The sequence below is a fragment of the Lactuca virosa genome, chromosome 3 (assembly GCF_052849685.1).
Source record: "Lactuca virosa cultivar CGN04683 chromosome 3, Lactuca_virosa_CGN04683_v6, whole genome shotgun sequence".
NCBI lineage: Eukaryota > Viridiplantae > Streptophyta > Magnoliopsida > Asterales > Asteraceae > Lactuca > Lactuca virosa.
Genome location: NC_136428.1, coordinates 47748660 through 47761861, shown reverse-complemented (window position 1 = coordinate 47761861; position 13202 = coordinate 47748660). Strand labels below are relative to the sequence as shown.

The 13202-nt window shown below is 37.4% G+C and overlaps 1 protein-coding gene across 1 annotated transcript; it reads left to right on the top strand.

Annotated features, from left to right (window-relative positions):
• Positions 1-9664: 9664 nt before the first annotated feature.
• On the top strand, positions 9665-13000 carry LOC145165608 (Ribosomal protein S5 family protein). The gene is made up of 8 exons (XM_079084366.1): positions 9665-9906; positions 10534-11678; positions 11755-11805; positions 11875-11982; positions 12057-12152; positions 12238-12336; positions 12411-12470; positions 12703-13000. Exons 2-8 carry the CDS (start codon positions 10605-10607, stop codon positions 12766-12768), a joined length of 1554 nt encoding a protein of 517 aa, XP_078940492.1. The 5' UTR covers positions 9665-9906; positions 10534-10604; the 3' UTR covers positions 12769-13000.
• Positions 13001-13202: the final 202 nt, after the last annotated feature.

Here is a 13202-nt window from a genome sequence, read left to right as displayed (position 1 = left end):
AATGTCTTCCCATTTACCCATGGGTACAGGTAAAGGTTCTAAACTCCCATACGGTTTCTGATGTTGTGCCTTAACCCTAGCACAAGTTACACACTCGGCCACATACTTAGCAACATCGAGCTTCATCGTCGGCCACCAATACTAGGGTTTTAGATCCCTATACATTTTTGTACTGTCGGGATGAATCGAGTACATGGTCTTGTGAGCTTATTCCATCAGAAGATCTCTTACTCCTCCCGTCTTAGGTACCCAAATCCTATCTTTGAATACCTTCAGTCCTTGACCGTTTGTATCAAACACCAACGTTTTGCCCAAACGTTCTTCCTTTCGGTCATTTTTCTCTAAAGCTTCGTCCTGAGCTTTCTTTATACTTTCCACAATTGTCGAGACAACTTCAATTCTCAACGCTCTTGGCCTTTTCTTTTCAAGATTTACCTTCCGACTGAGAGCATCAGCAACAACATTTGCTTTACCAGGGTGGTAAAGTATCTCACAGTCGTAGTCCTTGAGTAATTCTAGCCAGCGCCGTTGCCTCATGTCCAATTCCTTCTGATTAAAGAGATATTGAAGACTCTTATGATCAGTGAAAAGTTTGCATTTAGTACCATAAAGATAGTGTCTCCATATCTTTAAGGCGAATACTATCGCTGCCAACTCCAGATCATGAGTGGGGTAGTTCTTTTCATGCTATTTCAATTGCCTCGATGCATACGCTATCACTTTATCCCTTTGGGTCAAAACACAACCTAACCCAACTCCAGGGGCATCACTATAAACTGCGAAGTCATCAACTCCTTCAGGTAACGAAAGAATCGGTGCTTCACACAATCTATTCTTCAACTTCTCAAAGGCTTCCTTATGCTTTTCATTCCAAGTATAAGTGGCTCCTTTGTGGGTCAAAGCTGTTAATGGAGTCGCGATTGAAGAAAAGCCTTGGATAAATCGGCGATAATATCCGGCTAATCCTAAAAAGCTTCGAATCTCCGTAGGACTTTTTGGTTGTTCCCACTTCATCACAGCTTCAATCTTTGCTGGGTCAACCATTATTACTTCTTGGTTAACCACATGACCTAAAAATTGAACTTCTTGAATCCAAAATTCACATTTGGAGAACTTTGCATATAGCTTCTCCTTTTTCAAAACTTCTAGCACTTCACGCAGATGCTTGTCATGCTCCTGCTTGCTTTTCGAATAAATCAAGATATCATCTATGAATACTATCACGGATTTATCAAGGTATGGTTTACAAACCCTGTTCATCAAATCCATGAAAGCTGCTGGAGCATTGGTTAGTCCGAACGACATAACCAAAAATTCATAGTGTCCATATCTTGTTCTGAACGCAGTCTTTTCGATATCCTGCTCTCTCACCTTTAGTTGATGGTATCCTGACCTAAGATCGATCTTCAAGAAATAACTTGAACCTTGCAACTGATCGAACAGGTCATCGATCCTCGGCAACAGGTACTTGTTCTTTATTGTTGCTTTATTCAGCTCTCTGTAATCGATGCACATTCTCATGCTCCCGTATTTCTTCTTTACAAATAACACCGGGGCTCCCCAGGGTGATGAACTAGGTCGAATAAAACCTTTGTCCAATAACTCCTGAAGTTGTGTCATAAGTTCTTTCATCTCTGTTGGTGTTAATCGATACAGTGCTTTTGCTATCGGCGTCGTTCCTGGTAACAAGTCGATACGGAATTCTACATGTCGATCAAGGGGCAATCCGGGAAGATCTTCGGGAAAGACTTCCGGATAATCACACACCACCGGAATATTCTGCACATCCTTCTTTTCCTTCTTAGCATCGATCACGAACGCTAGATATGATGTACATACCTTGGCCAAACACTTTCTGGCTTTCATTAGGGAAATGATTCCAGAGTTTACTCTGTGTTTGTCTCCATACACCATAAACGACTCTTTCCCTGGCGGGTTTACTTTTACCATCTTCTTCCTACACAATATTTCGGCATCATTGGCGCTAAGCCAATCCATTCCTAAAACTATGTCGAAACCATTTAACTCGATAGATAATAATTCCTCGTGGAACTTATTCCCATTCAATTCAATGAGGATGTTTTTCATACGACGACTAACAGGTACAAACTTGCCACTAGCAATATCGACTATTATAGCATTAACTAGTCTATCTACAGGCAAAGCTAGTTTTCTACCAAATTCATGCGAAATAAAGGAGTAATTAGCTCCAGAATCAAACAAAATTTGGGCAGGCAATTCGTTTACGAGAAAGGTACCTGAAGCGACATCGGCTTCTTCTTTTGCAGCTTCAAGTGTCATTTGAAAGGCTCTCGCCTTCGGCTTTGGTGGAAGATTGGGCTTTGCTGCATCCTTCTTCTTCAGACGGTCTTTCAAAACGTGCCCTTCTTTGTTACATCCAAAGCATACCCTCTTGTTGGATGGACACTCGTTGGCATAATGCCCAATCTTTCCATATTTGTAGCAAGTCACCCCCTCGCTACATTTCCCAGAGTGCTTTTTCTTGCACTTCTCACACCATTTCACTTCGCCTCCTCCTCCTCCAAACTTCTTAGACTTTGAAAATTTGCTTTTCTTGTTGGAACCTGAAGTTCCTTCAAACTTTCTCTTTTCGCCAACTTCTGCCCTCTCCAGACCCTTCTCTCTGATCTGAATCTCAACGTTCTTAGCAGCCCAGATGGCGGCTTTCAAAGTGGTTGTTTGCTTGACCATCGGACCAAAGTCCGCTGGTAATCCGAGGGCAAACTTGTTAACCTTGGAGAGTTCAGTTGGAACTAGATAAGGAACAAGCTTCATCTTTTCCGTAAAACTAGCAGCATATTCAGTAACACTCATCTTTCCCTTCTTCAAATTCTGGAACTCATTATTGATTTTCCAGAAGATCCTGCTCATAGCAGTATTGCAATTTCAGTTGTACCACAAAGTCTTCCCAAGACATCTTGCTAGCTTCTCCCTTGGGCATCGAATCAGCTAGTAACTTCCACCAGCTCAATACACCAGATTTTAACAGAGGAATTGCAAGTGTGGTCTTTTGTTTGTTGCTGCACTCACAACTTTCAAACATTGTCTCCATTTCGGAGATCCAATTCATGACTTCCACCGGTGTCGGACTTCCAGATAGACATGGTGGTTTGGATGCCATGAAATCTTTATATTTGCATCCACGTCCATCAACTCCTCCATCCTGGTTGTTTTGTCTAACTATCGGTGGGTTGGCTTGACCAAGAGTCCCACTGTAGTTCCCTCCTACCGATTGCCCTTCATTCAATTCGGGCTGTTCAACAGGTATCGTAGTTTCTTCCCTATTCTGTTGTAGTAATCGCCTTGTCTCCTCCATTTGGCGATCCAACATCATCTGCATCATTGCTTGTACCCCAGCCATCGTCATTGGCTCGGGTGCAGCTCCTACAACAGGTACTTGCTCAACTACTTGGGGTTGAGGTTCTTGATTCCTGTTTCCGTTTGCATTTGCAACTCCACTGCGAGTTCTTGCCATTATTATCTATATACCGAATAAGGCGAATTTAGGTCTTTATCCTCGACAGGTATTTAAATTCCCTTATCACTCCGAAACGTTTACATGTTAGTTCTAATATCGTAATCCTACGCAGTGATACGTTGAGAGTGAATGGGTACAGTGATGCCAACTTTCAGACAAATAGGGACAATTTTATTCTCAGTCGGGCTGCGTGTTTCTATTAAATGGTGGAGTAGTTACTTGGAAAAGTGATATCTTTGGGTCCCTCGGTGATTTGGTGTTGACTTATAGTGTTGGGCCCAACCAGGACTCAATTGATGTGTTCAATTTGAAATCTTATGTCGTCATCACAAATAAGAAATAGGGAAACAAAACTTGGACAATGAGATTGATTCTAATCCATATCTCATGTCTATATGATATCTAGTATAACAGAGGAATATTTGATTACTTATCTAAGGACCAATGTCTATTTAGTTTAGAGTTCGACAGTTGTGACATCCCTTAATTTCTCGGCCAGAAAAGACCGATTTAATTTATGCTTTTTAAAATAAAGTCAGAGAAATCCTTTTAAAAGATGTTGCGGAATTGGTCCCCAAAACAAAACATGATAAAAGTTTGTCAAAACCTTTCTTTAAGAAATATATAATTTCATTTCATATCAAAACCTCGGGATGTCATGTTCCGATACAGATCAAAAGCATAAACAAGACATTATAAGCCTTTCAACAGTTATTTACAACTACTGGCCTATAATCCAAAAATCTCTCATCATCCTCCGACTTTGCTCGGGGTCCACTACCTGTAACATAAAAAGCTGAGTGAGTCAGGCTTGGGAGCCTGGTGAGCATATAGGGTTTTCAACCCACAATAATAATAAACTTATTAAGTTCATCAATCAACAATAACCATGATTACCTATTCCCGTTATCCTCACTTTACGTCCCTAAACACTTATCACAAGGGACCTAGCCTAAAGAATATCATCGGGATGGACACTACTGCTAAGGGGACTCCTCAGCCATACATGTCCTAAAGGCAACCATCAAATGAACACCCAAGTTCATTAACACCTACAGGTTGCGGGCCTGCCAGCGTTCCACTGGACTATCTAGAAAAGTCTGTGGTCGTCATCCATACTCCGCTAAATGACTGGATCACTATCACATCGAGGCCTCTCATCATTTTATTTCATCACACATCAACTATCTACCCATGTTTTACCCAACATATTTGTAGATAAAAATACATATACAGTTTAAAACTTGTATAAAACATCTATTCAATAGTCACCTCAATTAAACAATTAATATAATTACACATAGCACGTATTTTATAGAAAATACTTCATATCTAGGTGTAAGATGAAGGTGACTACACACTCACTTGATTTACTAATAATCGGGCAGCACTTCGTTTCCTAAAACGATCATTTCTAATAAAACCGAGAGTTTTATTGAGAAACCGGGCTCTGCGAAGGTTGGGCTTCAAAACCGAAAAGATAAATTTCTCGGGCTTCTCGGGCACTTCGGGGCGTATTTCGGGTGTTTGGTATAATACCGGGGATTTGGGGGAAGTTGGAATGAAAGAAATATTGAAAAAGGGGTTAAAAATGACAATTTTTCAAAGTATCATCGGGAGGTCTCGCACCCTTCTATTTATAGGGCGAGGCTCCTGATCCAACGGCTGAGAGGCTACCAGGTGGCAGTAGATCCGAAGACCAAGCACATGGCTCGCACGTGCGAGGGTCTTGCTGGAGGCTTCTGATTGGACCGAAGTCTAGGGTCCGAGGGTTCGGTCGTGGCGCTTGGTGCGAAGCTCGGACAAGTCAGGAGGGCACGCGTCGGATCCCTACTGGGCCGCACTTCGGATGCGAGGGCAGGCGACACGCCTCGCCAGGTGGCTTCGGTGACTCAGCAAATTTCGGACACGTGACACGTTTTGAGCGAGGGTGACGTGGCCGAAGTCCACCATGCGAAATTTCTCGGATTTGACATTTTTTCTCGATTTTTGTATAAAAATTTCTAAAATCCATAACTTTCGCATACGGGCTTCGTTTTTGACGTTCTTTATATGAACGCGTAGGTAAAATTACGCTCTACAACTTTCGTTTAGACTTCGTCGGCTATATTTGACTTTAGTTTTTATATTATTATTTTTAACAGTCCGGGACATGAAATCCGTTAAAAATTCATAACTTCTTCATCCGACGTCCGTTTTCGTCTGTCTTTTTACCGTTGTGCTACCATTGACGAGACCTTCGATTCTCATTTAGGTTGTATCAGCTAAAAATCACTCGATCAAAAATTCGAGTTTTTAGCTGTCTACTGCTAAGCTGAAACTTAGAAAAATCATAACTTCCTCATACGAAGTCAGATTTAGGCGTTCTTTTTATACATACTCTCGGTTTAACGAACACTACGACTTTCGTTTAAATCAATAAGGCTAAAAAGTAGTTTATCAAAAACTCACTTTTTACGACATTCGACACCGTGCCGGTTTTGTCGCGAAACTTCGACATGTCATAATTTCTTCGTTATAACTCGGATTTCGGTATTCTTTATATATCCGTAATCCTTGTCACGCCCACTACAACTTTCTTAATAGATATCGGCTTTATCTAATATTTATTTTTGACGCTCATTTTTATTCTTAATTAATTAAACCCTAATAATTAAGCATAAAACACATGATTTTCACATAATATTCACATAATTACTTTTCATTTCTTCAAAATGAGTTACAAAGGTTAACCTAGACTATAATGTCAATATTAATGCCTAGCCTAGAAACACGGGCGTTACAACAGTTGCTTCGGAAAACACACTTTGTTGTTTAATTTGGAAGTTGTAATTTAGTTATAGACTTATCCAAGTGGGAAACTGTTGGATTAGGTGTCTAAGCCATTAACTAAATTATTATAAACTTAAATTATTAGCAAAAGCCTTTTGGGTTGCCCTCAAACCTAGTAAGAGACTGAAATGCTATTTGGAGAGAGAGATTGATTTATTAATTTATTATATGATTAATAAATTAAATAGAAATCAAAATAAATAATCTAGTAATATGTTTTGAGAAAAATATATTAGTTCCAAATTAAAATTTTTAATTATAAATTAATCAGAAATTAATTGGAATTAATTTTGGGATTAATTGGAATACTTAAAATTAGAAGGACTAAAAGTATAAATGTCCAAAAGCTGAACATTGACTGATTCTAGAACCTACCTAGGAGAGGGGACAATTCTACAGGGAATTATGGAGCTTTTTTAGGGCTTCTAGGAAGCTTAGGGTTGCTTGGGGGAAAGGAAAGGGTTAGAGTTATCCATAAGGAAATCTGCCTTTTATGCACCTCCTTAAGCCCTATAAATACCCCATGCGTTATGTTTTTCAGAATTCACTTCTTCCAAGAGATTCTAAGAGCCAAAAATCATACCTCCTTCTCCTCTCTCTTTAATAGCCTCCAACTGCTAGGGTTTGGGTGTGAGCCGTTAGAGGCGAGATTTCTGGTGTTGGCTTTATGAAGTTTTATAAAGAAGGATTTCTAGTTTGTTTACAATAATAAACTAAAGGTATGCTTTCCGACATCCTTTCTCCTAAATCGATAATAGCAATTTACTGCAGGGTTATTGAATTCAAATTGTTGTTTGCATATTATAGTGAGAACATAGATCCTATAAGGTGTATGCAAATTTAGGGTTTTATGTTTTTCGCCAAAAATATGATTTTTGTTATCTATAAAACCCATCAAATGATGTGAAGAGAATTTAAGTTATAGAAGATCAAAGAGCAATGAGCTAACTTGAAGATGATTAGAAGGAAAATAAATTGGGCTAACTATAGTCTTGCATGTGGGCTGGACCAAGGAATGGAGGAGTGAACTAGAAGACCAATCAAATGGGCCAAATAGCCCACTCAACAACATAGTGGTAATGAAAGCAATAGATTAATCTTTGGATTTAGTGACTCTTAAAACCAAATGCTAATTGATTTTCACAAAATTAAATGCTTCATTAGTTTTATGACTTTGATTTAGGAAATGTGCTATGAGCTTCTATAGTCATTTTAATACAAAAGAAGAGTTGAAGCAAGTTATGCTTATAAATTGCTATAGCTAAGTTAGATTATAAACACAAGTATTGCACCTTGGTATTCTCATGATTATTTAACTAAATGTTCAAGTAATGAAAGTTCAAAGTCAACCATCTTTTTTTATTGATTTTACATCAAACTTTGCTTGTATTGAATTGTGTTTTTAAATCTTAGTATAATTCTAGTTTTCTTTTAAACATCTTAAAAGATCAAAATCCCCCAATTTTATTATATTTTAGTTTTACAAGTGTTTGTACAACAAGATTATCATAAAGTAATAAAACTGAACCAATCTTTGTGGATACGATCCCTTTAGCACTATACACTGTCTTAGTGTGTAATATTGAGGGTATTTATTTTTGTTGGCCTTAACAACCACCAAATACCTGTATTATGATAAGTATTTTCCTGAATAAAGAATTGTAATTGATCACAGGTTTATTGGTCATGTCTAGTTATAAACTATGACCCATATAAGACGCTTAGTTTGAAGTAAGTTGAATAAGTGCTTAGTTATATATTGTATCGTAAATGATATTACATGAACATGAAATGTATATTGAAGGTTGGTTACTTATAGTATGGTCTAGTTATATACAAAACTTATAAGAAATGTATAGTTCAAGTTAAGTTGTATATTGGGTAGTCTTGTTCTGGGATAAGATGTGAGATTAAAGCGGCGCGTAGTAGTCCTTCTCTTTTTGGACAACCAGAAAAGATGGGTCTGTATCTGACAACCGGTTAGTTAAGTCTGGTCATCTACCAGAGTAAGATGACAACGCTTGATCATTTTAGACAATCTTGTGAATTACGTTGCTAGTGTGGAATTATAACCCATAAACGTAGATGAAATGAGATATCATATTCGTCAAATACTCTAATGGCTTAATTTGCCTTATGACTTACTCCAACCAAGGAATCCCCTAGCTGTGTAGTAATACCATTGTTCTAAACGATTCATCATGTGAAGAAATTTTATTTGATGGTCATGAATTAGGATTTGTGAGAATCGATTAAGATGGGTAGGTATACGTGTAGCGACTTATAGATATTTAAGTTGTGAAATGTATCTATATTATTTGGTAACTATTGGTTTTGCAAGATATTTATCATAATAACATTATGGGATTGGAAACCTTATGTGTCTCACCAGGTTTTCACAAACCTGACACACTCAGATTATATGCATCACATGTAGCAAGACTAAAGTTGCAGGAATTTGTTTAGGACGCCGAGTGATTAAGTGACAACCTGCAATAGTGTTCAAGACCATTATATATTTACGATGTAACATATGTTGTGTATTGATTATGACATCCTTAAGATTTTGTATTTTAAAATAACATCTTTATTCAAGATATTTTAATAAAACGAGACAATTTCCGCAAAATATTTTATTGTAATGAGATTTTCTACAAACAAATATATTGTGATTTTTAAAACGTAAAGATTTTTTTTTTGGGTTAAAAAAAAGGGATGTTATACATAGTTAGTATTGAATGTTGTTGGACTTTGTCTTTTATCTTATTTTTATCATCGGAATTTTTACCAAAAAAATGTTTTATCATGTACCTCAGCATGGAGGACAATCCTTAGGTTCCTTCATCTTATCTAACATTTTTTCCTTAGTATCTTCTTCCTTAGTATCTATCGCCTCAAAGTTTTCCATTTCATAAGTTTCTTTATCATCTTTCTAAGTTGGTGGAAACCATTCTACCTTTATGACTACCAGAAAGGTAACTTCATGTCCAATTCAACATCATCAACCAAACCATTTAGGGGTATGTAATCAAATGTAGGTGATAATCGTCATTTTAATGGCAGTAAAGTATACCATAGAGAGACATGAGGCACAAATGGATGAAAATATCCTCACATGGAAGACATGTTCGTCCTCTTAACAACTCAATTTAGACAAGGTTAGTAGCATGGGCTTACATTGCAAAAATTGGAAAATACAAGTACTCAATTGATACAAATTGAAACCTTGGACTAAACTTGTAATAATCACTAAACCATAAGACCCATTTTTGAAATATAGTATTTTTTTTGTTTCTTGTATTTTTGTTTCTCGAAAGGAGATTCTAAATGAAGGGCTTAGTTACTGGTTAGGGTTTCGCACTCACTTATTCAGTCCAGTCGCTGAAACTTTCTTTCACCTTCGTCTTTTCACGTCGTCGGCGTTCACCGTAAACCGAAATCTTCCACTCAGTCACCGCCGAATCCCCCCTCTTTCTCAACCGTCGAACTTGAATCGGTTGTTCATCCCTTTCTTTCCCATTGTGAAAACGGAAGCTGGTGGCTGTTCAGAATCGCCAATCTGTTAGTGGTAATCGGTAAGACAGTTGTTCAAATCTCCAATTTTTAGTTCTCGTAGGCGTATTGTTCATGGCAATTAACTGTACTAAAAGGAAGGTTTGATTTTTGATGTGTTCATTTCGATTTTGTACATGACGGGGAAAGAAAATAGGATCGTAATGGTGAATGCTGCCATCTTCAATACGAATTGATTTTGCTTGAAGTTTTCGACGCATTTTAATTTGAACTATTTTTTCTCAAAGTGTTGAACTGTGTTGCTCACGGCATGCTTTAACACAGTTGTTTGATTGAGTTGATTCCCCAAATTTTGATATGATAATGCTTCTCTAGTTTTATTTGTTTGTGTAATTGGATTGATCTTCTGTTAGACCTGGACCTGTTACATTGAATATTCATGCCAATTCAATTATATTAAACATTGGTAGCTGTTTGTTCTACACATCTAACTTGATCAACTGAAGAATCCTGAAAGGTTCAAAGCTCAAACACATTGATGTTTTATCCTAACCTATTTAGTAGGTGTTTATTTCTAAAACATGATATATTATTGGTTTATACTTGATGTTTTGCATGTGTATTTCCAATCAAAACTTGAAAACAGCTTTTAAATCCTTAATGATAACAATTATTTAACCTCTTTGCAGGTTTGCCATAACACATGTGCCTCGTATGGCTCTAACACAGTAAAACTAGCATTTTAGTAGTCAACACAACAATGTCTACAATCAACATCATGAGCAAATCACGGGTATCAAAAGCCATTCTGACCCGGCTGGGACCCGCTCATTCATTCTCCCGATCTATTTCAACATCTCAACCATGGAATCATGATCTCCCCAGCCAAACACAGGTATCCACTATTAACCACATAGAATCTCGTCTTCCCCGGAATCGGAATCGACAATTCGCATCAATGCCTGCATCTAATACCGTTGGTGATAGAATCGTCCGTGAGCTTCTAGCTCAAGTTGAGAGGGACAAACAAAGGGAGAGAGATCAGAGAAAAAAAGCAGGTTTGGGTACTGCTGATATAGATGCTGAAGATGATGAAGATTACATGGGTGTTGGTCCACTCATTGAGAGACTAGAGAAAGAAAATCTTAAGCATGTTGACCCTGGTCTACTCAACATGAGAGAGGAGCCCACTGATTCTGAAAGTGATGAAGAGGACCATAGGTTCACTTATGAAGCCATTCAAAAACGCCAAGAAATTTTACAGAAAAAATACAAACGTCACGATGAACTCATTAAAAACTTTGCTCAATCAGATAACATTGATGATAGTTTCAAATGGATGAATAGAATTGATAAATTTGAGGAGAAACATTTAGCCATCCGACCCGAGTACCGTGTAATTGGTGATTTGATGAATCGTTTGAAAGAAGCAAGCGGGAAGGATAAATTTCTTCTTCAACATAAGCTGAATAGGGCTATTAGATTGGTTAAGTGGAAGGAAGCTTACGATCCTAATAACCCTGCAAACTATGGAGTCATTCAGAACATGCAGTCACAACATGATGCTGAAGATTCAGATGCTGAAAAGGAAAAACAATTGACAAAAGGTGCATTGGATGATGATGATGATGAGGAAGAGTTTGATGACATGAAAGAGACTGATGATATATTGATGGAGAAGTTAAATTTTATTGATAGGAAGCTGGAAGAGAAGTTAGCACAGTTGGATCATACTTTTGGAAGACGAGGGAAAGTGTTAGAGGAGGAGATTAGAGATCTTGCCGAAGAGAGAAACTCATTGACTGAAAAGAAAAGAAGACCCCTTTTTAGAAAGGTAAGTACGTTACCCTTTTGATTAACTATTTTGATATGGTAAATTTATGTAAGGTTTGTTTTGTTGAATGTGACAGGGTTTTGATGTGAAACTGATTGATGTTAACCGGACATGTAAAGTTACAAAGGTAAGAAGGCATTTAAAATTTGATTTTTTATACATGAAATGAAAGGTTTGATTGTTTTGTTTTGTATAGGGAGGTCAGTTGATCAAGTATACTGTAATGCTTGCTTGTGGGAACTATAATGGTGTCATTGGTTTTGCAAAGGCAAAAGGCCCAGCTGTTCCAACTGCGTGTCAGAAGGTATAATTTTAAATATATTTTTATTTTCTACCACTTCCACTTGTGTATATTGCTATAAACATGAATCACAACAGGCTCATGAGAAATGCTTTCAAAATCTCCATTATGTGGATCGCTATGAAGACCATACAATTGCTCATGCCATTCAGACTTCTTATAAGAAAACCAAGGTCCGGTTCACAATCTACTGTCATTTTCGTCTATTTTTTTTAATCACGTTTTGAGATATGAAATAAATAATTGAGTTTGGTATAGGTGTATCTTTGGCCTGGGCCCACTCAAGGTGGCATGAAGGCGGGAAGAACTGTCCAAACCATCTTGAATCTAGCTGGTTTAAAGAATGTCAAGTCTAAGGTAATACAACTTAATTCATATCTGTACTCATGTCTGAATAAAATATGATGAGTTTTTTGTTGTTGCTATTTTAGGTTGTTGGGTCAAGAAATCCACATAACACAGTGAAAGCTCTTTTTAAGGGTTTGAATGCGGTAAGTAGAATAAACATAATATATGATATGACATGACAACTTCTTACGCACATTTACCGACTGAAACTGAGGCTGATGTCAATGAGACAATAATTGCAATTTTTTGTCCCAACCAAAAGGTGGGATATGGACTTGCTAACGTGAATGCCCTCTTCCTCCACAAAAACTATATTCATGAATTATAGTGGCTTTTTTTAAAAAACCTTTTTTTTTTTTTTTGAAATGTTTTCAGATAGAAACTCCCAAAGATGTTCAAGAGAAGTTTGGGCGGGTTGTGGTGGAGTCATATTTGCTTTGATTATTGGAAGTTGTTATGGATGATGTGGATAGGCCTCGGTCATAAAAGACCACAAGAAAACATTGGCAATATGAATAATGACATCATCTTTTGCTTCATGTTCGTTAACCACAGAGTTTTGGATTTGGATTTTATTTACTGGTGTGGTGTGCACATCAAGAGCAAGAGTTAGTGTTAGTGTCTGCATAACGTACAAAATTTTGCCATTTATCATCATAAGTTTTGACTGAAATTTATGCTAAAAGGACAATTTTTATTTTTTAACATGCATATATGCACCGTGTACAAGTGAATATGTGGTGTTATTATATAGGGTAAATTACACCGATCGTCCTCGTTCATATGTCAGAAAGCGTATTTAGTTCCTATTTTCAAAAATTAACTCGGACAGTCTCTCGTTTGCTTAAAACTTGCACGCTTCATCCCTCAAAGGT

Coding starts and splice junctions, on each gene's coding strand:
- LOC145165608 (XM_079084366.1), top strand. CDS start 10,605: ATGTCTACAATCAACATCATGAGCAAATCACGGGTATCAAAAGCCATT. Junction 11,983..12,056: donor TTCCAACTGCGTGTCAGAAG/GTATAATTTTAA, acceptor GAATCACAACAG/GCTCATGAGAAATGCTTTCA. Junction 12,153..12,237: donor CTTCTTATAAGAAAACCAAG/GTCCGGTTCACA, acceptor AGTTTGGTATAG/GTGTATCTTTGGCCTGGGCC.